At 39.4% G+C, this 27,059-nt stretch overlaps 1 protein-coding gene and 1 long non-coding RNA gene across 11 annotated transcripts in view; one reads left to right on the top strand and one right to left on the bottom strand.

The window, feature by feature from the left end:
* Positions 1-16,954: 16,954 nt before the first annotated feature.
* The window catches only part of Rapgef4 (Rap guanine nucleotide exchange factor 4), a 279,641-nt gene continuing 269,536 nt past the window's right edge, over positions 16,955-27,059 (bottom strand). For 4 of the 10 annotated variants that reach the window (XM_047543009.1, XM_047543013.1, XM_047543014.1 and 1 more), the window contains 2 exons: positions 21,848-21,902; positions 17,246-18,802 (listed from right to left, as the gene is read on the bottom strand). In XM_047543009.1, coding sequence (XP_047398965.1) covers positions 18,675-18,802; positions 21,848-21,902 — 183 coding nt within the window. In that variant the 3' untranslated portion in view covers positions 17,246-18,674. Of the gene's footprint in view, positions 18,803-21,847; positions 21,903-27,059 lie in introns of all 10 variants that reach the window. The other 6 variants (XM_047543015.1, XM_047543016.1, XM_047543017.1 and 3 more) reach the window with 3 other exon arrangements.
* Positions 21,589-26,676, top strand: LOC124978990 (uncharacterized). The gene is made up of 3 exons (XR_007107601.1): positions 21,589-22,123; positions 22,845-22,961; positions 26,574-26,676. It is a non-coding gene; the product is annotated as an uncharacterized LOC124978990 (long non-coding RNA).

Genomic DNA, 27,059 nt, shown 5'->3' with positions numbered 1-27,059 from the left:
AAAGTGCTGAGTATTTGTTCAGAAAAGGTGATAAGAATTTCAAGATTTTGAATATATGATTTCTCACTACTTTGTTATAATTATTGATTAAGACCAGAGTCTCAGAGTCTTCTGTAAAGAATATCTTCCTGTATATAAACCCCCAAACATGACTGAAGCATTGGAGAAAGAGAAGCTGCAGGTGAAAGGCCCCACCTTCTGTTCCTCCACACACCCCGTACCCCTTCCCCCAGCAACTTCAGCTCCTTCTTGGGCTTTTCCTTCTCAGATCTTACTCTGGCCATCACACCTGGTGACCAAGAGTACAGGGCCCTCATCACAGGTGTAGTAGTGGCAGACTCTAAAACGAACACGACCAAAATCTAAAGAACAACATACATAATATAATTAAATGAGATTTATGAAAATAGTCAAGTTCTGAGTCGAGACTTCTGTGTTAACTGATCCAATAAATAGAGATGATCTTTCATCCCCGGATAACTTCATCTAAGCCTCAAGTGAGTTGGCAAAACATAGACACATAATTATTTTCTTACCGTCTCAAAAGCTTCAGGAGACACACCTTTTTGTTCTTCTGGATAAACCAAATTCTCAGACCCAAATTTCCAGACATTCGAAGAAGGCCAATGATATGATCCCACTTTAGATGGAGTTATGTCACCAGTTTCCTGGATTTAGGCAGGTGCCAAGGGGAAGGGAAGTTCTTCTGTCAGTTGACATCTGGCAAAATATTTTTTTCATAAGGTAATTATTAATTCCATTTAATAATTTCTCATAAATAATGTTGATATCAACCATCTTTTATATAAAAATTTTAGGCATCTGTCCAATTTTCATTATATCTACCTCTTAATTACAAACACAGTGAAATGAAATGATGTCAATAAATAATGACCTATCTTCAATAGTAATTCTTTTCTATAGGCCTTTTTTTTTATTGATATGCTGGATCTTTGTGTTTTCTTCATTTTTTTTTTGCCACCTAAAGGTCTACTATAAGCCATTTATATCCTCTGGTCTGCCAAATAGGAGATGGGGAATAAGGGTATGGCTACTTCCTAGGACTGGGACCAGGTCCATGCAAAAGTAGATTTGCCAATTTACTATCATCAGAAAACACTAGTCACATCTCAAGGTCATTTTTCTTTCTACATTACTTTTGTATTATTCTTTCTCAAGTTGAAATTTACCTAACTAATATTGTCAAAAGTTCTACTTGTCTTTTTTTTTTTTTTTTTAATGCCACCTTTGGCTTTTCCCTAACTTTACAAGGTCCATTTGTATTAAGGCCCTGTCCACATTGTTGTTTGTAACACCTTCCAATTTAGTAGTATCTGCAAATTTCATTAACATGCTATTTACTCCTTCTTCCAGATCATTAAAAAGTGCTATTTCTTATGTATTAAATTTTGCGGTCGAATAGATTTAATTTGCTGTTGTAATTTCAATGCATGTTTTCTAAAGACACAATGCAGTTAAGAATGGTCTTAACATAGGCTTAAATCCATACCCAGTTTATAGTTATTTTACTATTATGCAATCCATTTGTGTCCTCTAATCAGCACTGTTGTGAGCTCTATTGAAGCCATAATCTATTGATTTTCTCTTCCCTCTTTTTCAATACAGTCATCATCTAGGCTTTAAATGCACAGCAATAGCGGAGTCAGAACTATTGTTGTACTCTAATCCACAGCTATTTATAAAAGGAAATTAAGCCTTTTTTCTCAGTGGATATTCTTCCACTGATTTAAGAAATGTTCTGTGTTAAAATTTTATTTTGTAATCATAATATCCAATTTTCCTATGCATAGTATCAATGTTCATAAGAAATAAATTCTAGATTTTTATATGCAAGTCAATATCATGCATAAGAGGTATATGTATTTATATAAAATACATCTAGTATCTTACATATTTACATATATAATTAGGGGTGAGTGAGCATGTATTTTTTTTAGTAGGTCTGCCCACTGACTCCCCGATTCCTAGAGAATCTGGAGCAAATTTGTTTTTTGTGACAGATTTAGACCCATCACCTGCAAATCGGAGAATGAGGCTTGTTAGGTCTTCGATTCACTTTCTGTTATCCATCATCTTCCTTATTAGTCTTTGTTAGTGCTGGTTTACATTTTCAGTGAGATGAGGCTTCCTACCTGCCACTTATTGCATGATTATGCTCATAAGCTTAAGTTAAATCATTATCCAGAGGTTAGTCTCCATGTTTCTATGTAGTATTTTCTTTACTCTCTCTCTTTCTCTGTCTGTTTTTTAAATTTTTAAATTCTTTTGAGATATACATGACAGTAGAGTGTATTTTGACATCTTATACATACATGAAGTAAAACATATTCTAAATAGGATCCCATTCTTGTGGTTGTACGTGATGTGGCATTTCACTGGTTGTGTATTCATATAGGAACATAGGAAAGTTATGTTCAATTCATTCTACTGTCTTTCCTATTTCCATCCCCTCTCCTTTCTCTTCATTCCCCTTTGTCTAATCCAGTGAACTTCTATCACCACCCCCCACCATTGAGTGTTAGCATCAGCATATCAGAGAGAACATTCAGCCTTTGGAACTGGTTAGCATCTACATACATCAAACAAACCCTTCTCAATTTTAAAAATCAAGTAGACCACAACACAATAATACTGGGTGACTTTAACACACCCCTCTCATCACTGGATAGATCCTCTGAATAAAAACTAAAGAAACTATTGAACTAAAAAGTACAATTAGTAATTTAGACTTAGCAGACATATAGAGAATATTTCATCTATCAATGACTAAATATACTTTCTCCTAAGCAGCACACGGACCCTTCTCTAAAATAGACTACATCTTAGTTCACAAAGCAACTCTTAGTAATTACAAAAATTTAGAGATAATACCATACATTCTATCAGATCATAATGGAATGAAATTAGAATAAAAAATAGAAACTTCTCTCTCTCCATCTGAATATAATACCATGGCAACCTTTTTTCTTCCACCTTGAGTTTATTTGACCTCTAACACTCAGTTTCCCCTTCTGAGTTGTTTCCTCATAACCCTCCTAGCCATCTCAAGGTGTTACTATCAAGTTTAAATGAGTAAACTTAAGTAGAATGAGTTTATAAGTTATATAAAAGCAAACAAAATATATAGGACTTTTTGAAACATAATAAAGACAAATACAGATTTTTTAAATTGAGAATTAAAAGCTGTATTTCTAGATTTTTTTTCATGTTCAACTTTCAGTATATGTCTGTTTTGCCAGTAAATGTCCAAAGACATGCTAACCTCTCATATTTGGCTTTGAATGCAATTGAGCATTTCAATCTTAAGATTTGAGAAGTTTTTGCATTTTAGAATTTTCCTAACTCAACAACATACAATATTATAAACCATATTTTTAAATAATCCCACAGAAGAACTCTGAGTTTAAAAAGGCAAGCATAATAAAACCAAGCAAAATGTGCTTCCCTACGGAAAACTCTTTTTCATGTTGTGTGTGTGTTTTGTTTTGGAGTCTTAAAGAATTGGAATTTTGTTAAAGACATTGTCTGGATTATTTATTGGTTTAATTTTTCCATCCATCCAGCACAATTTGTCTTATGTAAATTTTGGAGATTCTATGAGAGTGGACTTTTAGGGACACTTTGCTTGTCCTGGGCTCACCATTCATCCTCCTGAGCCATTCCTCTCTTTTCATTACCAGTCATATTTTATGATAAATCTCCATACAGTTCTCTCCACTTTCAATGTTTTCTTTTGAAATCATATTCATCTTTGACAATGATAAAGTTTTTGCTTTTTCCTGGTAGAGAAAGAAAAACCAAACACATGGTACTTGTCAGGAACAGCTAATTATCCAGTATGTTCATGTAGATGTAAGTCCTTCCTTGCTCACACACCCCTGCATACAAACACATTTTTTAATCAATTCCTTAAACATTTTAATCAAAATCTCCTTATGGCCAGATGTCAGGGATAAATAAAAGAGTTCAAAAATACTGGATAACTGTCTTAGTTGTTCAGATCGTTAACGTAGCACAAGCCTTACCAAATCTTTGTGGTAGACATTTTAAAATAATCATTGGATTTGCAAAATTCTCCTGAACTATCGCAATTGAATAATCAAACCTCAGCCTCACTCAGCCAGTCTCAGTCTGTCTAGGCAACCAGTTTATCTGGATCACTTTGCTATGAAAAATTATTTACATAAAACCTGCAACAAGTTTCAGTGTGTTAGATTATATAGCTTGATAGCAACAATTTACATTCCCAGTCTCTGGAGGACGTTGCCTTAGACACATCTTTAGATGGCTTAGATTATTCCTGGTCCTGATGGGTCTAGGTAAGTTTAAGTGTCAACATCCTATTATAGAACAAAGTTCTTGGATATTTTTGAAGAATTGGGCTTCTTAGTAGCTTTCTCTCTAAATGTAAAAGGCAACCAAATTGAAGCTTTCACCCTTTTTGCTAGTCTTTTAAGCAAGTCAGGTTAAACCTGGCGTTATCTTATTACAAGTGAACTTGATAACCTGATGGAACCCTGAGGACAAATGTTAATGAAGGCATCGAGTATCTAAAGGGAAAAATTAATACTGAATGCATTATACAATAGGGATTAAAAGCATGGCTTTGAAGTTAGAACTGGACTGAGACCTGAGTTTGCTACTTATGAGCTATGTGACCTTGTACATTTTACTTAGCCTCTCTGAACCTCAGTTTCTTCATCCATAAAATGGGGACTGTATTAGGTTTTTATTTGTCTTAACTAAGTCGATACATGTATAACACAATAAAACCTGGTCCAGAGGTAGTGTTCAATAATACCAGTTATTATTGTTGTTATTAACACTCACATTTCACATGCTAAATATCTGCTATTTTAGTTGTTTATGGTTACCTAAATGATTTGTTTCTTCTGGAGTCAACTTTTCTCTTTGTATTTCTTTTTTGTGGTACTAATTTTCTAAGACATCTCTGGTGACTGCTTGTTCTTGTTTACATATAAGAATGAAGAATTACATTGACTATTTTAGGTAGCTGGCATGGATTTTCTCTACTATGTTGTGAGGTAGATTTTTTTTCCTCTAGGATCCTTCCCTGAATAGGAAGACTCAATGGAAATCTCCAATATGTGGTGGACATGTTGATCAGCAGGCTTCCTTTATGAAACTATTTTTTTTTTCAGGATGACTTTAGGATAACTGCTGTGATTTGGACCTGAAGTGTCCTTCAGAGGCCATGAGTTGGAGGTTTGGTCCCCAGCAAGGTGCTATTGGGAGGTGATGGAAACTTTGAGAGGTGGGGCCTGGTGGGGGCTCCTCTGGTCATGAGGGCCTGCCCTTACAGGAGATGGTGGGACCCCAACCTTTTCCTCTTTTGCATTTTCCCTTCCCAGCCGTGAAGGGAGCACTTTTCCTCTGCTGTGTACTTCTGCCACCTTGTGCTGCCTCACCACAGGTCCATGACAAGGCCAGCCATGAACCGAATCTGCAAACTGCGAACCAAAGTAAACCTTTTTTAAAAACTAAGTTGATTATCTCAAGTATTTGTTATATTAGAAAGCAGATTAATACGATATAACATAAGTAAATAAATATGAATATGTATGTTGGTATTTGAATGTGTTTTTATACTTATTTATATATAATTTTACATAAATATATTTTATTTGTGCATATTCATATATTTATAAATAAATGTATCTATTTTATATGTGCATATTTGTATTTATTTACTTACTTAGATATTTATTTCATGGTTGGTTCAGCTTGCATGGGTAAGTTAATGTTATTTTTCCTAGGATTTTTTTTTTTTTTTTGGTCTCCTCTTATATAGTTATAGCTCATATGGCCAATGAAAAACTGTGCAAGATCCTGCCAGAGGTGATCAAAAAATATAAGTGTCAGGAAGAATACCTCGCTGGATATTTAAGTGGAAATTTTGCTGCAGTTTGAGAGACCTTTAAGGAAATGACCAGTTATCAAGAAGATAAAGATCAGGGAAAGAACAGGAATTGGTAGTAGTCCTTTGATATTATGAGAGACACCAAAAATATCATGCTAGGCTCTGAGGATTTATCAAAAATAGCAGGGGGAAAAACTATCCCCAGTAAGCTTATTATGACTTAGGGGCTTTTAAGAGAAAGGAAGAGTGATGTCAGTGTGTATTCTGGGAATTCGTCTCCAAGTGGAATGGCCATGACTTGGTGAGGCTCCTGTTGCCACGAACGTGTCCCGACACTAAAAACGTGTTTGGGCACAGCTCAGCTGGGGGAAGGCTCGCAGTTTCCGTCTTTTCTTCTTCCATTCTGCCCCTGTTCTCTGAAATGCAAAGTAACAGGAAGGAGATCTCCTGCTCCTGACATGGCTATGACACCCACCCTTAGGAAAGAGAAGGAGCTCTAGCCAGTTTTGTTTTTTTCGCTTCGTTTTGTCCAGGCAGGATCTCCTATTGCTCGGGTTGACCTTGAGCTTCTGATCTCAACTGATTCTCCTGCCTCAGCCTCCTGAGTGGCTGGGACTACAGGTGTGCACCACTGCATCTAGTCTCACAGCATTTCTTGTTATTTGTTCATTTATTTGTTATTTTTTGTCCTTTGCTAATGATCAAAAAAAAAGTCACTTTTTGTCATTTAGGTCCTTCTAAGGAGAATGAACCCTGGAAACAGTTGTGCTTTCTGTTGCTCAGTACAGTTAACATCTCCATCCTTAGTCTATGTGGAGGTTTTCGAGTTTAGAACTAGATGTTATGAGCAAATCCAACTGGTCATAATACAGAACGGGACTTAGGGTCCCCAAGGATGACATGCAAGCTAGAGTGACTGTAGGGAACTGGGAGCTGAAAGAGGAGACCATATGGCTGGCAGCCAAGATTTCAAGACACGTCCAATGAGGATGTTTTAAAAATAAAATTCTATGGCACTTGGTGATGAAAGCCTCTCTCCATATTTTCTACAGAAGTTCAGCAAATATAAATAGTTCAAAATCCTTTGATTTTGGTGGAGTCAATTGTTAGTGAAATAAGGCGTAGAGGATGTGAAAATACATAGGGCCAACCTCTCCGCTTAAGAGAAGAACCATGTCAACTACAACTGCAGCATGATTAGGAATTCTCTCCGAGCATGAGTGCAGCCCTCAGGGAGTTACAGAAACTGCTACAGCTCGAAAAGATAAAGGCTTTCCAAAGCTGATATATGACATAACTATGACAGATGGGATTTTTTTAAGGTACTCTGCACACACACTTCTCTTTTAAAGATAAAACTTTTTAGGGAAAAATGTCCCAAAATTACTTGTCCCAAACCTCACTTATCATATTTGGGCATAATGAAACTTATCCTCTGTTTTTCAAACTCTTTCTGTTATTTTAGTGACATCAAAAGTCTAAATAAGGAGCTGGTGGTGTGACTCAGTGGTACCGCACTTGCTTAGCAAGTGTGTGAGGCACTGGGTTGGATCCTCAGTACCACATAGAAATAAATAAATAAATACATAAATACATAAAATAAAATAAAGTTTTTTTTTTTTTAATTCTGCTTTCATCTGTTTAATAAAAAGTCTAAATAAGTGACTTGTCCTTTTACTGAATAAATTTTGGGGAAATGAAAAAAAAAAAAGTCCAAGTAATCAGCCCTCTTGGGGGCAGAAAGATAGGCAGAAAGTGCAACTGTGAAGGTAACAACATATGCTTTGGAATCACATAAACTGGGCTTCAAGTTTCAACTCTGCTGTAATGTAAGCATGTGACCTTGGGCAAAATAAACACTCTCAGTATTTCCTCACCAGAAAAGAGTAAGACTATTCATTTCTTAGGTGTTGAGAATAAAATACAGTGTATGTGTAACCAGTTCAGAGCGGGTGTTCAATAAATGGCACAGCTGACAGGCTAAAAGCATTGATTACTGAATCAATATAGCCTAGAAGATCTCTGCCAAGGTCGATATTCAGAAAACTTTGTATTTAAAACTCTATATTCCTTTATACCCTTGCTTTTCTTCTAATTAGAGAAAAAATACAGATTTTTCTTTCCCCCCAGCAATCATCTCTTGGTACTCAAAATAGTTCCATACCTTGCAATACAAACTTTATTAAGATGCTCCATTGATGTATTTCTGGTAAATTCTGCGCATCATGGCGACAGACCTGCGTATCTCAGTTGCTTCGTGCTGTCCACAACTGTGTCAATGTTGACTTAGTGTTATTCATTCGCTTGTGTTGTTATTAAAAATGAATCCTTAATTAAAATGACCCAGTGCCACCTGGCTCATGTAGAGTGCCACCAGCAATAATCTCTAATTTAATGTAGACTTTGGTTCATACCTACGATTTAATTTCTGAAGCCAGAAATATAAAGGGATCTTATAATGGCTTGTGAGTATTAGGTGAGGAAGATTAGGACCTTTAATGAAGAGCTACCGTCTTAGGAGAAACCTCATCACCATGCATAATTGTTTCCAGGCTACTTGGAGTGAGCTGGAAATGAAGCCGCTGGCTGGGTTGAACTGGGTGCCGCATCTCTGAATGTCTGATGCGGTTATACTTGGAGTTGGTTTCTGGTTTACTCCTTCATTTTTGAACATGTTAGTGGTTGGTAAGTAGTATAAGTCTTCTATTCTATTTCCACTTTTCTCCTCTTTTCAACCAGTAGTTTGAAATGCTTTCTATTCTACTGCCAATAATTTTTTAGGTCGTGCCTCTACATAGATCCAGTGGTATGCAGGTTCTACTATTGTGGCAGAAACTGCACAATTGGCGCATGGCAAGTTTGGGGTACAAAGGACAAGCTCTTGACAGACAGAACACCCAAATTTCCTCTCCATCCCAAGCCAATTTCAGTGACTTCGAGATCCCATGTGAGTTTCTCTCCTTTTCTGCGCTTTGGTAATTGGTCTGGCTGAAGACGCTCAGGCATCCTTGAATGTTCTATAGTGCCCTTCCCCGTGGCCTCTCATTACAGCAGACAGGCAGGAAAGGCACTGATACTTCTTGAGAGCCACCACTCTGTGTTCCAGGCACTTTATATACCTTAACTCATTTAGTGCTGGCCGCAGCCTATTACACAGGGACGGACTGTACCTCCTTTGGCGGATTGGCAACTGAACTTCCAGGAGATTCAATACGTCCACCCAAGTTCACAGCTGAGGTCCACCACCCGGCTTGGCACAATACAGGGCAGCTCCCTGGAGGGACCTCTGCAGTGGCAGCGGCAGCTGGAGAGAAGTGTCGCCCTTTCCCTAATACACACAAAGCTGCCACATAGGCTGAAGTGGTCCTGAGTCAAACCTTGATCCGCCTGATGTTCAAGGCTGTTTCCTTTCTGCCAGTCTTGGCTGCTTCCCTCAGGGCTGCTAGAGTCATCCAGGAGAAGTACTTTAAAACACCCAGCAGCAGCACCGGAAAAAATTGCCGCCAAAGAAGAGCAGTAGACCCTCCACCGCTCCTATTAGGTGCTACCTCCCTGTAGTAGACAGTTTTGTGACAACACTGGTAATTTCCCTTCCGAGTATCCACATCAAGGAATAGAATTATCTCCGCCCTCTGACCCGTGGCTGGGCCCTTGACACACTGTGACCAGCAGGGTGCTGTAGAAGTGCTGGTGCGACCATGCTGAGCTGGGGCCTTGAGAGCTCCTGCAGATCCCGCTCCTTCCTGGGAACCTTCCAGGCCAACAGATGAATAAGCCCTGGAAAACCTACTGGAGAATGAGAGACCACCTGGAGCAGAGATGAACCATTCCACTGGAGGCAACCCCAGGTCAGCTGACCAAGGATGCATGACTGAGCTCAGTCCTGATGTTTTCATTGTGGCTGAGATTGGCAGATTGACCTAACTTAAGGTTATTCTTCTAAGGCATTAAATCTTGGAGAAACTTGTTACACAGTGTTGTGTTTAAATTTATGTGTCAACCTGGAGGGTGTTTTTGGATGAGATTAACAGTTAAAATGCTGAATTTTGGATAAAAAGAGATTGCCCTCCAATTGTAGGTGGGTCTCATCTAATTAGTTGAAGGCAACAAAAAGAACAGCTTTCCCCAGCAAGAGCCAATTCTCCAGCAGACTGCCTTTGGACTTCAATTGCACCATCAACTCTCTGGGGTCTCTGCTTGTGAGTCTTTATACTGAACATGCACCATTGGCCCTTCTGAGTCTGGAGCCTCCTGGTTCACTCTGCAGATTTGTACTTACCACCCTCCATAATTGTGTGAACTATTCTTACAATAAGTCTCCTTCCAAGAAGATACACTATAAAGAACTGATTTATTCTATTGTTTTTTCTAGAGAATCCTAATACACACAACAAATGATAGAATTGCTAATAAAGTTGACCTTTGTACTGAACTAACTCTTTCTTTAGCCTTCTAAAGTTATCGCATCTTGGCTAGTACAGAACCAGTTCTGTCCCCACCCTGCATAGCTGCTGAGTCTTCTGACCTTGAGCCCTTCTGCCTACTGTGGAGGTGGATCAGTCTGTTCCTCTGTCCCAAAATACCAGGACATCTGCCTGGAGCCATGGATTCGCCTCCCTGATGTCATGCCCTGGAGACTCTTGCCTTCTGTCCTGGCCAAGGGAATGGATGGGGACCTGATGAGGGTCTTCTGGTTCCCTTTTAGACTCAGTGCTGCAGAAACCTGTTCTGAAGAATTCTGTGCCACATTTGCTGTCAGTTTTCTCCTGTGCTGGTCCTCCTATGGTATCAGTCCACTCTTCCCACTCTTCCCTGAACCCTCCTGGGGCTGCAGGGAGGAGACTAGGGTAGCATCAGGCAGCTCCCACATGCCCTGGCCCTCAGCCCTCTCTTCTCAAGTCTGCAGAGGAATGTCAGTGCCATGAAGTCACAGTTCCCTTTATGGAAGGGCTTTGGCCCCAATCTTTCCAAAGGTGATTTGCCCCAGGAACAAAGATCCTGGCTTCCTGGAGCAGCATCCTTGACTTTCCCTAGCTGCCCACCATGTGCAAGGAGCCCGAGCCTGGCAGGCACTTTTCCTGTTCTCGTGCCCTTGTTCTCCTGGGGTAGGAACATTCCCTTCACTCCTTCCAGCCTGTAGCATCAAACCAGAGGTGACAGAAGTCTGATCCATGTGCACCAGGGCAGGGCAGTGGATGGGTCAAGGTTTTGGAGCCGTGTCTGTACTGTAGGCGGCCATGTCTTGACAGAGGGCACACAGCAAATGAAGACTTCTTGCTTCCTGCTTGAATACCCACTATATTAGTCCATTTTCTGTATCTATACCGAGATACCCAAGGCTGGTTTCATACATATAAAAGTGCGTATATATGTGTGTGTGTGTGTGTGTGTGTGTGTGTGTGCATGTGTATGCAAAAAAATATATTTTTTTAAAAATTAACTTACACTTTTAGAGGCTGAAAATCCAAAATCAGAGTAAGTACCACATCTGTCCAGGTTTTGGTGAGGGCTTCATGGTGGGTGGCCTTGTGGTGTGAACACCTGTGAGAGGGACAGAGACGTGGTGAGACGGGAGGCCATGGAGTAAGGAAGGCCCAGGCTTGCTCTTCTGTAACAGCTCATTCTTTTTTTTTTTGTACCAGGGATTGAACCTAGGGGCGTATAACCACTAAGCCACAACTCCGGCTCTTTTATTGCCTTTTTTCTTTCTCCTAGTAACAGAAATGAGTTTATTGAAGGGATGGAAAAGGGAAAGGGACACTCTCAAGGGAGGGAGTGGGTCCTCTCAGAGAGGAGAGGGACAACATGCCTCTCCTGCATTCCAGTTTCATTGGAGATCCCAGAGAAGTTTCCAGAGAGTCCCTCCCAGGTCCACCTCTTGACTTTTGACTGGTAGCAGCATGACATCAGACTTTCAAGTTTCCACAGTCCTAGCAACTCTAGGTCTCTTTTACTGTCTTTTGAGACAGGGTCTTACTGAGTTGCTTAGAGCCTCACTAAGTTGCTGAGGTTGGCCTTGAACTTGTTATCCTCCTGCCTCAGCTTCCCAAGCTGCTGGGTTTATAGGCATGCACCACTATGCCCAGCCTAACAAATTATTCTTAAAAGAACTAACTGTCGTCCCACAAGAACTACATTTACTCTTTCTGGAGCACCACCCATGTGACCTAGTTACCTTGCACCTCTTAAAAGTCCCATTCCCTCCCAACACTGCCACCCTGAGAACCAAGCCTCCAGCACATGAACCCTTGGGGAACACACTCAGACCACAACCATAGCACCTGCATACTGGGCCTCTGGTCATGGCTGCTTCTAGCCTCCATGCCATACACTGGCAGCTTTAGTTTCCAAGGAGATGACACCGGTTATGATGGGCTATGTAGCCCATAAATCAATGCAGCCACTTTGGAGGACAGTATGGCAGAACCTCAAAAAAATTAAAATAAACTTGCCATACAATTCAGCAATCCTGCTTCTAGGTATACACCCAAGAGAATTAAAAAGCTGGGACTTGAATAGATATTTGAATGCCCAAGTTCCTGGATCAGCATTTTCACAGTAGCCAAAAGGTGGCAATAAATCAAACTTCCTTGAATGAATAAGTGGATAAATAAAATGTAGTATATACTTAAAATGGAATATTAATCAGTTTTAAAAAGGCGGAATATTCTCATACATCCTACCACAAGGATGAACTTTGAAGACAGGCTAAATGAAACAACTCAGAAACAAAAGGACACATATTGACTGATTCCATTTATATGTGGTTACCTAAAATATGCAAACTCATAGAGACAAAAGTAGAATAGTTGTTGCCAGGAGCTAAATGGAGGGGAGCAGGGCAGTTATTGTTTAATGATTACAGTATTTCAGTTTGGGATGTTGAAAAGTTTTGGAGACAGGATGTGGCAATGATCGCACAGCAAAGCGAATGTCCTTGTTCTGGAGCAACCTGGTCCCAGTGTGTAAGAACTGGCCCCAAGGTGCCAGGAGACTGAAGAAAGAGGCAGAGGGATCTAGAATCACAGAACGCCATTTATCAGGGGGATTTACAGAGAGGAACATGGTCCTGGGCAGCAGCAATACCAAGTGGGTCCCTGCAATTTGGGTCGGAAGGAGGGGCATATGTATTGGTTAGGACAGAAGTGACTTCATCCTAACCGGAATGGGCCTGGTTTATCTTAAGCTAGTATCAAAGAGTCAGGCACATTCCTGGTGCCAGGGTCCAGTTGTAAAGCTCCACATACCACTCTAATGGTTTTGTTTATTTATACTGTGCTGGGAAACTATGCAGGAAAAACCAACTAGGGCTGCTTGGGAGCAATCATGGCTCTCACAACTCAAGATGGCTGCAGTGCTGTCAAGCTCAATTCAGAGAGTACTTAATGCCCCTGAATTTTTCCTTCAGAGAGGATTGATATGATAAATTTTAGGTATATTTTAGGTATATTTACCATGATAAAAAATTTAAAAGTGGTCAAGTACAGACGAGAAAAGAGAGATTTTTGAACATGGGTATGTGTGGCTGCTTTTTAATGTTGCTATCCACAACTTCCTCTGTCCTACCGTTAAGCCTACATGATGGTCAAGGCGTTATGGTAACACTTAACATGTATCATGGCATTGTGGTTGTTTTAGTCAGCTTTTTCATTACTGTGACCGAAAAATCTGGCAAGAACAATTTTAGAGGGGGAAACGTGTATTTTGGGGCTCAGAGTTTCAGAGGTCTCAGTGCACTGATAACTGGCTCCATTCTTTGGGGCTCAAGGTGAAGAACATCAAGGCAGAAGTAGGTGGTGGAGGAGAGCAGGTCAGGACACAACCACCAAGAATCAGAGAGAGAAAACTTCACTCTTCAGGGACAAAATATGTACCCCAAACGCACAGCCTCAGGGACCCAACTTCTCGACACCCAACCTGCCTACAGTTACCCAGTCAATCCCATCAGGGGATTAATGCACTGATGGTGTAAGGCTCTCCTAACCCAATCACTTCACCTCTAAATCTTCTTGCATTGTCTCACACATGAGCTTTTTGAGGATACCTCATATCAAAACCATAACAGTGGTAAAAACAGAATAGAGGCCTGGCCTCCATGGGTTCCCAACAGGAGTGCAGCCCCTTTCTGTAAACATTCCCCTCTCTTCACCCTGCTCTTAGGAAAGAGACGAAGCTCTTGCTTACTCTTAGCCCTTCCTGTCTTACCAGTATGTCTTGGAGCAACTCACTCATGCTCCCTTTCAACCTCAGTGAGCTTTCTTTTCTTTTTTAAAATTTAAGTGGATTTTTTAAATAATAACTTTATTTTATTTAGTTTTGTGTGTGGTGCTGAGGATTGAACCCAGTTCCTCATGCATGCTAGGCCAGCGCTCCACCATTAAGCCACAATCTCAGCCCTCAGTGAGCTTTCTATCCCTCACTGCCAGTGTTATTTCCTGCTCAGAACACATCCTCCTCCTCTCTGCTTAAAATTCACATCCTTCAGAGTCCAACTAAACTATCACTTCTGTAGGCAACATTTCCTCACCTCAGATCAGGCTAAATTCCCTTTTCACATGCTCTTTTTTAAAAAAAAAAAAATATTTTTACAGACTTGTAAAAATTTTTATTCATTTTGATTCATTGTACACAAACAGGGCACACCTTTTCAGTTCTATGGTTGTGCATGATGTAGATTCATACCATTCCTGTAATCATACATATACATAGGGTAATAATATCTGTCTCGGTCTACTCTTCACATGCTCTTAACACCATATCCTTTCTATCCTTTTATTTGCTTAATCTTCTGTCTTCCCCACTGGATGATAAAATACTGGAGAACAGGGACCTTCTCTGGTTTTTCTCACCATTGAACCATAAGTCTATAATGGGTCCAACACTTACTCAGTATGCACCTTGTATCAGTCAGTTTTCCGTTACTGTAACAAAATACCCAAGGTAACTAAACTTTAAAGAGAGAAAGACTTATTTTAGCTCATGGTTTTTTGAGGTTTCTGTTCATGATTGGTGGGCCACATTCCTTCTGGTTCGAGGCAAGGCAGACCACCATGGCAGGGAGTGTGTGGCAGAGGAAGCTGCTTGCCTCATGGCTGCTGGGAAGCAGAGAGAAAGAGAATGACCTAGGGTTCCCATATCCCCTTCAAGGGCATGTCCCCAGTGACCGAATTTTCTTCTACTAGGCCCCACTTCCTAGTAATACCACAGCTGGGGACCAAGACTTCAACACATGGGCTTTTGGGGGATATTCACCCAAATGTACACCTCAGTCATTATTTCCTAATGAGTCCATGAGTGACAGAATGCCAAATGACTAATACCCAAGTTAAAGGTTCTCCAGTTTATAAGTAAAGGATGCAGTGACCTGTTCAACACCACACTCCTCTATGTAAGGCAAATTGAGATTAGTAAGAAGCAAGAAATGTAATACATTTTAGATTGACAGTAAAAGGAAAGCTATTCAAGGTAGCAGTTTTTTTTAACTGTACTGCATATTCTATGCTTTTTTTTTATTATTATTAGAAGCACAGTTTGAAACTAGAATGACACTTCTTTTAATTTTCTCACATTGGTAGTCATTGATCTGCATTCATATCTTAAGAGGAAATGCCATTGAATTCAGGAGAAGTATATTTAACCTGCATGGTATTCAAAAATTGCTGGAAAAGCTTAGCTCCCGTACACTCTGCCAGTGACCTTGCTAAGTAGGTATGTTAAACACTTAAATGTATAATTTTCTACAGGCGCTTTCGGTAAAAACATTCTTTCTTCTTTTTCACATCTTCCAGCAAACCTCATTATCCTTCTTGTGACCCTGCAGGCATCTCATTTTCTTTTGGCGTGTTTGCAAGTTTTAAAATATTAACTGCATCTCCTGCCTGAGGAAGGGTTGCTTGGCTACTACTCTACATTTTAGAATGTGAATTCTTTTACTTCACCATTGCTACCTTGAATAAAGGAGTTTAATGCATTTTCATAGAAGCCAGACATAATTAAAATCGCTTATCTTTATTAAGTACAGTAATCATTCTCATTTGGAAGACCAAGGGGAATATACACGGAAGAATATGTATTAATTTTGAATAATATTGAAAGTAAATTAAAGTAAGGTCACAAAGTGCAGTCACCATGGAATTGGAGAAAGGTGCTGCTGTACACAAGATACCAGCTTTTAAGAAAGGTAGAAATAAAGAAGAGTAAAATGAGCAAGGAGGCCCAAGAAATGGGCTATTAGTGTCATTTGTCATCTTTGTAAACTATTTAGAAATATGTAATGGTAAAATTTTGAAGCTGATTGAAGTCTATGGAGATGGTGAAATGCTGAACAAAAAGGAACTCAAGAAAATGTGTTCTGACTTTATTTTTTATTATTATTTTGTAGTAAATCCAAAGCATTGTACTTGCCTCTGGGTAAAAGGGATGATACTGTACCTAACACCCTTGCTCCTGGGGACCTTGAATATTATGTAAACGAACACAGAAAGGCATTTGCTTGCTTTAGCATTTCTCAGGTGGGCTTTCATTGTGGGGTGTTAAGAGATTCCAGAAGGGGATAGGGTTGTAGCTCAGTGGTAGAGCACTTGCCTATCATGGGTGAGGCACTGGGTTCAATTCCACTGAGTATAAATAAGTAAAAATAAAGGTCCATCCACAACTAAAAAAAGAAAAAAAAAAAAAAAAGAAATTCCAAAAGGACTTCTCAGGACCTTAAAAATAGTAATAAATACTTAGAATTATTTCTAAGAATGGGGCATGTTACAAAATGGTTCCTAAATTCATTCAAAGATGACATCTTTGGTGTCTTTGTTATTGTGGTTTTTACTTTGAAGTTGTGCTTCTGTTTTTGGAGAAATCATAAGTGAACTTGTGAAACTAGTATAGCCTGGAACTTGCTCTGGAAAATGCTGACATTAAAAAATAGAGGCATGTCTAGAATTTAAAGAATCTTAGAAATCTCTTCATGAAACATTCACTAAGGACTTAAATCACTGAGAAATGGCATGAGGCCCCATACAGTAGCTCTATAATCCAGAGCCTCTTTACAGCAGCAATAATTCAAATAGCCCCAAAGTAGAAGCGATAACCAAAGCTTCTTCAAATAATGAATGGACAACGTGTGGGGTCCACACACACGGGAACATTACATTAGAAGGAATGAAGTACTGGTACAATCTACAACGTGGAAGAACTTTGAAAACACTGTCAAATGAAAGAAAAGATACAACAGGCCCCATATTGTATGATTCATTGATCTGAAATGTCCACAGTAAATTCAGATACAGAAAAGCAGATTGGTGGTCACCAGGGACTGGAAGAAGAGAATAAGGAATGAGTGCTAAGGAGTATGGGATTTCTTTCAGGGATGAGAATTGGGAGGTAGACAGTGATGATTACTTTACGACCTTGTTAATATGTTAAAAAAACCCACTGGACTGTGCACTTTCAAAAATTTTATATTTTAATTAAGAAATAATATAGGATAAGGGTGTAGCTCAGTGACTGAGTATGTGTTTGGTATGTGTATGACCCTGGGTTCTGTTCCCAGCACCAGGAATAAAAGAAACAAAGAAATCCAATACACTACCATACCAAATGTTTATCTCCCACATTACAGGAATGGAAAAGAACACAACTATTTCTTGTCAACAAGTATATTTAATGAAGATACTAGATGTTATTTACAGAAGATATATATACATACAATTCCTACACATTAAATGTAGTCTAATTGTGAAAACAGAAAAAAAATGTACTCCAAAATTACATACTAAATAAAATAAATAAAAAGTAATTATTTGGCACAATATCTATTATGTAGCAAATAAATAACTCTATACCATTGATTGGATGAACTATTTACAATCTATTTGAAAGTGCAAAACAATTGTTGAAAATTAAGATATTTGTAATAACATTTAAATCCAGAAAATATGTTTTTTTTTTTAAATCAGTAACAATAAATTTGTAGCTGAAAGGTTTTTAATGCCCAGGAAAATATTTTAATTTTGAAAAACATTTTGTGCATATTGTGCTCTTCAGAAATGTTATTTTTTATCTTAACGCTGGCAATTTTAAGAACCTTGGTGTTTCTTAGTGGAATTCTTATGTATGTAATCCTGATTTGTAAATTTAAAAAAGATACATTGTAAACATAAATATTATTCTAGCTATCATTCAGAAATTACAGACCAGTCCTCTCTAAATTACATAAGTAGCCATAAAGTTTTATAGTAGTGTGGTCAGGTTCTGTTCCTTCAGAGGTAAGATTATGAGGATGGAAGAATACAACCTAGCATGTGGACTTGAACGGATTCCTCAACACTTTGCCCAAACCCCATGCTCCAAATAGAGATGTTGAGTTAACAATGATGAAACTATATCACCACTGATGTGTCCAAATTGATCCCATTTGTAGCACATTTCACACTGTAAACATTCTTAGAAGAAACGTCAGGAACTTGAGAGTCCCCTGGACAGTGGTGTTTCTACTGAGTTCTTCATGTGGGTCTTATGAAGATAGCACAACTGGAAATGAAACAGGGTGACTATACTGGGGGTTCCTAAGCTAGAGTGTGTAAGCTTTATGCAAGTCAAATCATTTCTTCTCTTCTCATGTAGTCAGTAAGCTGAATGCAGCCCTGAGGTGTCTCAGGATGTGTTTTTGCTTGTTTTGTAGAATTCTCTAGTGGCAATACAGTCAATGGTAGCATAAAAGGCATTTTTGAACGATTGTGGACTGGAGACAAATCATTGCTTGGGGCACTTTAGATGTCTATGGCCTACGCGGTTCTAATCTGTGTGACATCTGTGATAAAGTTCTCTGGTTGTCAATCACATTTAATTGCCGTACATAACTCCGAACATCCTGATGGTTCTTATTAGCTTGCGCTGCATCAGGATCTGTTGGAGGAAGAGAAGGAGAATTGGCATTGAATAATATATGCATATAGATACCGCTTTATTTTCCCCATTGACTTATTATACTCATCACAGATTCCTGGGTTTCGTCAAAACCTTTCAACACACCACATTCATGGAAATATTTCTACTCGCTTGTTCCATCTTCTCTCTTCTATCCTCCAATTTTCTTTTCTTCCCTGGAATCTTCTCTTTTGATCATTTTCCTTTGCATTGCATATTGTTTTTTGAAAAAGAAGAAAGGGGACACAAAAGTGGGGGGGGAGCATCTGTCTGAGAGCCCCTGCTGATAGATGAAAACTGTTTCCCCTAACCAGCCCACCTATGTCTCACACTGTCTCTCCTCTTTTGATCCAGATGAAGACTAATGTCAAAAGACAGTTTTATTAGCTCCTCACAAAAGCACTTACCACCTGGACTAAATTGAAGGAAGTCAGAGAGACTATCAGGTTCTTGCAGGCAGTATACAGCAATGCTATGCAGACTGTATATTCTTACAAACGGTCCAAATTCACAGAAAACCACAACTTATGATTTCTACCAGACTCTCAATTCTCCGAGGTTACTTGTTCTGAAAACCCAGTTCCCACTCCAAGCACGTGATCCAAGCACGTGATCCAAGCATGTGAGCTACTGAGCTACCAAAGAGGTTAACTGATTCCACTCAAACCAGGGCTGCAAGAAAACCCCATGCCCACAGCCCTGTGCAGACATTATACAAGAATGAGGAAGGCCGCACTTAATAGTGCTGAACTGGAAGTTCAGGTCTCTTGGGAAGTGACTGTTTCACTCCTGGATACTGCCCTGTGGGAATCTGTGCCCAGAGTTGCTAGATCTTTCTTTCTTTCTTTCTTTTTTTTTTTTTTTCTTCTTCTTCTTCTTCTTCTTCTTTCTTCTTTCTTCTTTCTTCTTTTTTTTTTGTGAGGAACAGGAAATCTGATTTTTTTTCCCATGTGAATTTCCCCATTCTTAAATGGTGACACTTTAATAAAAGGGAAAAACTGTTGTTTAGATCCAACATCTCTCTGCTGTGGTCCATGGGCCACCTCCATCCCATGCATCACTGGCATGGGACCTTTGGTCTCATTGGACACCGAGAATGACAAAATTGGAGTCTGGACTGCTGACCAGGGGTCTGCCCACCATAGTCCACTGCTTTCTGCAGCCCAGTTGCTCCTGTTAGATCCACCCACCACTCCCCAAAACAATTAGAATGCCATCTGCAAATGGAGTGAAGGGGAGTACTGCAGGTCTGAACACAGAAAAGCAGAGAGAAAATACAAAGGCCCCTACCCGCTGTAAGAAGAAACTCATCAGTATAATTATCACATAGAAATAATACCACAGTGAGCTGCAGAACACATTGTGCTTAATTTCCTCCGCTTCTCAGTGGCAGTATACTCTACATGTACAATATACTGTAATTACATTGTACATATTCCCACAATGTTTATGAATCTATTCCTATAGCTTTATCTATAGATTGTTGACTTCAGAGCTGAGCAGCTGTTGTTTACCAGCAGTCACTGATAACTTCAACAAATGCAGTGGAGATTTAAGAAAAAAAAATAACTTTCCTCCACTTCTCTCAGAGAAGACATGGGAGAATGTAGAATTTATTTCCAAAGGGGCTCATGTAACGAAGCAGATTCTATCATGGTTCTTCTTTGGTTCTTGAACCTCACTGAGAACCTCTCAAAGTTATGAACCTTCTTAGGCACACAGGATTTTGCATATAATTTTAGGAATTTCCTAGACCCCCTTGAAGGGCCATGGATTTTAGATGATAAGTTCCTGTTATACTTGGGAGCACTCATCTAGTCTTATATCACTTGTACAACAGCTTTAAGATCAAGTTTTTAGACAGAGTAAATTATTACAGGAAAAGATATGAGACATTTTAAATCTGGTGGAATTCTCATAGGAATAGCAGATGATATGCAAGACCGGTTTCATTCTGGAAGTCAGAGAAGGCACAATCATTTGAATTAACTCTTTAAAGATTTTTCCAGATTTCCCCCCACTGAACACTAAAAAAAAATGAACATTTAGTAGTTCTGGCATCCCACATTACCAAACTCTGGCTTTGGACCAACCCTGTATTACAAAGAGCAGACCCTTTTGTTTAATAAAGCAAGATCCTTCTAGTCTCTTGGCATTGGGCCTATGGGAGAGGATGGTTCTGGTAAGATTATAGTCATATCTTTGTCATCTTATCATATTGTATTAATGAGCCAAATTTCTTCGAATGACTCATACAATAATGTTAGCAAAATCTTCATAGAATCCACCGCCTCACTCCCAAACAAGACTGAGGGAGCCAAAGCTCCACCCCTTACCCAAAGCCCTAGTCCAAAGGAGATCGCAGCTCTGGTGCTGTGATGCAACTCAATTCCCAACAGATTACAGTTGTCACTTATCATTAGTTAATATGTTTATGCATATTAACATACTGCAATATACCAGTTCTTGTGACAAATGTCCAAATTTTAAAAAGAGCACCTCAAATTTTCCCTGGTACTCCAAATAAACAATCCTGCCAAGGGACTTTTTTACAAAAGTGCTATAAACATGAATGCATTCTTGCAACACCCTGAGAAACAATAAATAATATCTTTCCTGGTTTATAAATGAAAGAACTGAGTCATCAAGGTCGATGTTGCTATGAGTTTCTCAACATCAAGCAATGAGTCACACAGAGAGCTGGTTGGAGGCAGTTTGTTGGCCACTGTGCCCTGCTTGTTTCTAGCCACTCTGGAACAAGCAAATTGATTCTCTTTAAATCCATTCATAAAATAGTATTCCTATGGTTGTTTTCTAGTTTTACAACAGCATAAATATTTTTAAATTTTACAACAGCAAAACAAAGTCCTTCAACTCAAGGCCCACGTTGTAAGAAACTCCTGGTCCAAAGTGCCTCTAACACAATCAGACACTGTCCAGACTCCTACAGTGTCTCAGTGGGCTCATTAAAAAGGACTTAATCACCAAGATCTCCATTGCAGCGTGTAGCAGCACAGAACTTACTGAAGGGCTGGCTCCTGTAGTACCTCACTGTTCTGGCAGTGTTTGCAATCATGCGCTAATAGGGAAAAAAAAAAAGAAGAAGAAGAAGACAGAAATGCAAGTCAGCTTAGTGTTTAATCCAAAAAGGAAAACACACCATTATTTATTTTGTTCATGCTCGGTACCACCAGAAACAGGATGTTCTAAGATGTTGACTATCTGAAGGAGCTGGCTGATGGATACCCTATTTAATAACTTTAAAGGACACCCACACTCAGATGCACTGGGCATTTTCAGGTAAGGAATATAAATTGTCTAAATCTATTCTTATTGTTTGCTTCATCCCTATAACATAAAAGTATTCCTGAGACTGTAACTTATTGCTCAGAAATAGTTTTCATCATCCTACAGTGGTCAGTGTGAATTTGTAAGAGAACTTGTAACTATCGCAGATTGTTAAGAGGGTGAGTTTGTCAAGTTCTTCATAGTAAATAGGCTTTGGTAATGAGGTATTAGATTATAAGCACTGAACAGTAAGTCAAAGTATTCTCCGTATAAATTTCGTCACATACTATGCATTCTGATCTTCCTAGTATTCCAGCAAATATGTACATTTTAATTTTAATGTTAATCCTGATTGCCTTATCTCCTTTTTTCTTTCCTTTTACTAATTATAATATAAACATACACATTTTAGAAAATCAGAAAATGTCAGGACAAAGTAAAAACCAATTAGAATATCACTTTACAGAGTAAACTCATTCATATTTTGGTACATTTACTTCCAGCATTTAAGAAATAAATATATAAAGCCATATTTAAAAAAATATAAAGCATATTTTAAAAATTATATTCCATTATTTTGACTTGAAATTTTCACATTGCATTGTGATTATTTTCCATGTCATTTGCATTTCAAAACATTTTAAAAATAAGCATGCACTCCACCGAATGGACAGATCATAATTTATTTAACCTTTGTTAATTTTGTCATTAAGTGATCTTAATTTCTTTGTAGAATTTTGGTTGCAGCAAAGACGGAAAACGAGAGTCTTTATCTTGAACTCAATTAAACAAAAGAAAAGAAAATGAAGGACAGAAACAAAGAATCCTCAATCCCTGTGGAAAAACACTGGTGAGACCCAAGTGCCATTTTTTAACCAGGAAGTATATTTCTTGCTCATAGTATTTTAACGGTAGCTGGGCCCTTCATCCCTGGCCTGTTTCAGGACACTTTCGTTACCCAGATTCTACAGAGAATTCTGTAAATACAGTGGATTAATTGTAACATTAGCAGAAAATTGATAAGGCTCCACCCAGGAGAAGAGACTTCTCAACTTCTGAGGGGTTGTCTAATTCCAGTTCAAATTTCCTTCTCTCGCAGATTCTTGGCTTATCAAAGTAAAAGAAAATGACTTTAAGGGAAGCTTATGTAGCATAGGGAAAAAAAAAGTCGCAGAAGAGTCAAGGCCTTACAAATGTATATATATGAGCATCAAAATACCTCACTGAATACCACTGCTTTGCAAGCATGATGTGACTCACGTCTACACTGGATAATTTCTCACACACAAAGAAGCAATCGAAAAGTTTGAACTTCACTTTTATAAAGGATCCTAAAAACCAGAACGTCTGTTGATCAGCATGAGAAATATATTACACATACCTCCAAGAAAATGCACCATACAATGTATAATTAGCCTCTGATATATGGAGCTCTGAAATAAACAGTAACTATGATAATTTCCCTACTAATTTACTTTAAGTTGTTTTTTCACTTCTCTAAAGGCTTTGCATCTGAAGGGCACAAGTATATTCCATGTAGAATTATTGTAATTCTTCAGATATTGAATGGAGTGTAATTACTGAAAACCCTGGGAAATGCTGCCAGTGTGCCCCTCTGAAGAATAATAAAACAATTAGCAGGGGTCAGAAACCTCTTCCTATACCATTCTGTAGGGAGTAATTGTTCTGCTTTTTAGTTTTGAAAGCTAAAACATTTCATTCTGACTTTGGTTTTAGACTACTCTTTATAGTTATACTCCCAGGCTTCATAATTTTTAGCTCATTATGTAGTTTAAAATGTGAGAACAATTGTTTAAATCAGTAATTTCCAGCTCCGAAGTTCATTCTACCTTTCTAAATCTTTGATTAATTTTAACAATGGTTTTAATTTTGACGTATCCTTTTTAATTGTACTCAAAGATAACTTCGGCTTAACTTCGAAATCCAAATTTGGCTTTACAACAAGGTCCATTCTTTTCCTTTGTGAGGTCTAGACAATAGTGTTTAATGGTGTGAACCTACGGTGGCCAGCAGGAACCCCACTAGCATTGCTGGTCAGTGCGTGGTTACAGAACGCTTTTGGGAGGCCAAGAAGGGTTAACCTAATATTTTAATTCCACTCCCTTTTGTACCCATTGACACGTGCAATATCTAATATCTAATATGCTTATGAAATTTCAGACGTTGCCTTCTGGAACCATCTCCAGGGTGCACAATGCCTTCCATAGCCTGCCTATAAACTGTGTCTTACCACTGAACGTATCCTACAATGAGGATTGCATTACCTCCAAGGACAGCCTCTATTGTTTGCAGATATTTCTTACTGTTAGAAATTCATTATTTTGAGTCAAAGTCTTTCTCCCTTCACTTTTCACTCATTGATCCTACTTCTGAGCTCTGGAGTAACAACAAGTTTAGTCCCTTTTTAAGAAGTCAGTGCTTCAGATACTTAAAGTCAACTCTTAGAGATATCTTCCTACCCCAGGTCTTTTCTTCAATATTCCAAATTTCTTTAACAGTTCTTCTTAAGACAGCTTTAGTTCTCTTCTGGACAGGCTCTAGTGTGATGCCTCAGACTGAACTAACTGCAGAGTGGAGAGAAATGATCTTCCTCCCTTCCTTGACCTAGCTGATGCTATCTAAGTTCATAGCTAAGAAAACAAAACAAACCAAAACATCATGTGACTGACATCTGTTGAACTAACAGGAATTAAACCTCAGCCTGCTTCATTCAGCTGCTGTGTGGATGCAGCTTCCTGCTCTGAAGTTGACTCTGGGGACCAAAGCAGAGGATCTTACATTTATCTCCACTAAAATCTATCTAGAGTTTCTGCATCTTTCTGCAGACTTAAGCCCCATATCCTATCCTTGATGGCAGACAGCTGTTTCTTCCTTGGTGTTCTCAATCAAGTTTGGCCAAAACCAAGGTGAAAGAGATGTAGTCTTCATGATCCAACTGCCACAACAGGAATGGAGCCAAAAATTACACCCTAGCCTTGGAGGTCCTGTCAGAGCAGGTTGGCTTGCCTGGAGCTGGCCAGGCAACTCTCTATGATGCTGGGCCAGGGGGAAAATGCCTGGTTACTCCAAAGCAGAGCTTCTCTTCTTTTTTTCCATCCCAGCAAACCTGAGGTTGATGACACACACTCCCATTAGCAACTGGCTCATTACCAAAGTGATTGGTAATTTGGGGGTGAACGTGGGGTGAACTCAATCCCTTAGAAGGTGCTTCCAGTCAGTGTAGAGGGCAGATTGAACCCCTTCACCACCCCTGAACTGATTTTTCTTGGGACTAATTCTAAGCATAGGTCTTCAGATCTTCTTTGCAAAACTTAATATGTTTTCATAGTTCCTAGCCTATAGGGGTGAGAGGTGGGACCCGCTGATGGCTGATGAATTCCCCTTAGGACGTGCACTCCCGGAGGGAAGTGAAGAGAGGAGAATGCAGTAGTGAGTGAAGAACTCTGTGACCGCATTCATGTGATTGTTTATTTATGTCTATAGCTGAAGACACAGTGACTCTGAAGCAGGTGTCCTTCCAGGGGCCTGAGGTGCTGCATGACCAGTCCAAAGATGAAGTACAAAAAAATGGGGAGATGGGGCTGGGATTGTAGCTCAGTGGTAAAGTGCTTGCCTAGCACGTGTGAGGCACTGGGTTTGATCCTCAGCACCACATAAAAATAAATGAATAAAATAAAGGTATTACGTCCATCTACGACTAAAAATATTTTTTAAAAGGCGGGTGGGGAAAACCAACGGCTGACTGTACTCCAGGTCTGAGGCTCCATTCCTGGAGCTTTGATGTAGACAAGTCCCCTCCAATCCAATGAGGTGTCACAAGTGCTTCTTCTCCTACTGGGGTTTTGTGACCTTTCTGCAGCACAAGTCCTCAGGAGCAGGCTGGCCAAGCCACACCCACACTGCCATCGGGATGTGTCCATAACGCATCAGAGCTCCAGGCTCTCAGCCTTCCTGCCCTGCTCTGGGCTGGCTCTTGGTTCCCCTTACTCTCCTGCTGCTGAGGTGCAGGCTTTTATGTCCGGCTTTCAAGGTCAGACCAGCGGCCCTCCAGGCCACGCCATCTTACACTGCTACACCCAGACAGGGCTAGAACAGCCTCCCTCTGCTCGGGCTGCTCTGCCTCTCTACTCCAGTCCCTGAGGAGCTGCTTCTTGACCGTAGGCCTCTTCTAACCGCAACCCTGAATTGTTTTTGTCTTTCCTTCTGTTGCCTTTTAAGACCTTCACCATTCTCATTCTTAATGTTTGCCAGATTGCTTTTTCTCTTCTTATATTTCTATTCCTATGGACTTGAGTCCCTTTCCATCTCTATTTCTATTAGATACAGGATCTCTGCCAATTATTCCTAGCTTAGCATGTGTAAAACCTCATCTATAACATCTGATTATTTCACTCGAACTTCACATATTCACGTATTTGAGACAAGAATTTTTTTTCCACAGGATAGAAAAAAATATAGTCTCTATTCTACAAAGATCGTGCCCATGATAGCAACCAAATGGAAGTGCACAATAGGGAGCAGAGATAAAAGGGATCCAGAAGCTAAACCAGCTCTCACTGTATGCATCATTGAAGAAGAAGCCTGAGCCCGGTCCCCAGCTTTGGATCTTTAATATGTAAGAGGTGTGTGACACAGATACACATGTGTAACAGGCATGATGGTCATGGTATATCATACATATGATGGCTATGGGACATGGCAGTTTAGGTGCCTGTCCAGTCACATGTGGTGTATATGCATGTATCTTCACTCAGGGAGGGACACTAAAGACAGGCACAGCATTGTGGGGAGGAGGGGAAACCCAGAGAATAATGCCCAGAGAGGACCAGAGGCTAAGGGAATGTTACCTGGAGTCAAATCTCAGATATGCAAAATGCTTTGTGTCACCTTGGTTAACTGAACTTTCTAATAAAATAGAAAGCAGTTT

Source organism: Sciurus carolinensis, chromosome 3 (genome assembly GCF_902686445.1).
Source record: "Sciurus carolinensis chromosome 3, mSciCar1.2, whole genome shotgun sequence".
Taxonomy (NCBI): domain Eukaryota; kingdom Metazoa; phylum Chordata; class Mammalia; order Rodentia; family Sciuridae; genus Sciurus; species Sciurus carolinensis.
This window is presented reverse-complemented; position numbering and strand designations above follow the sequence as displayed.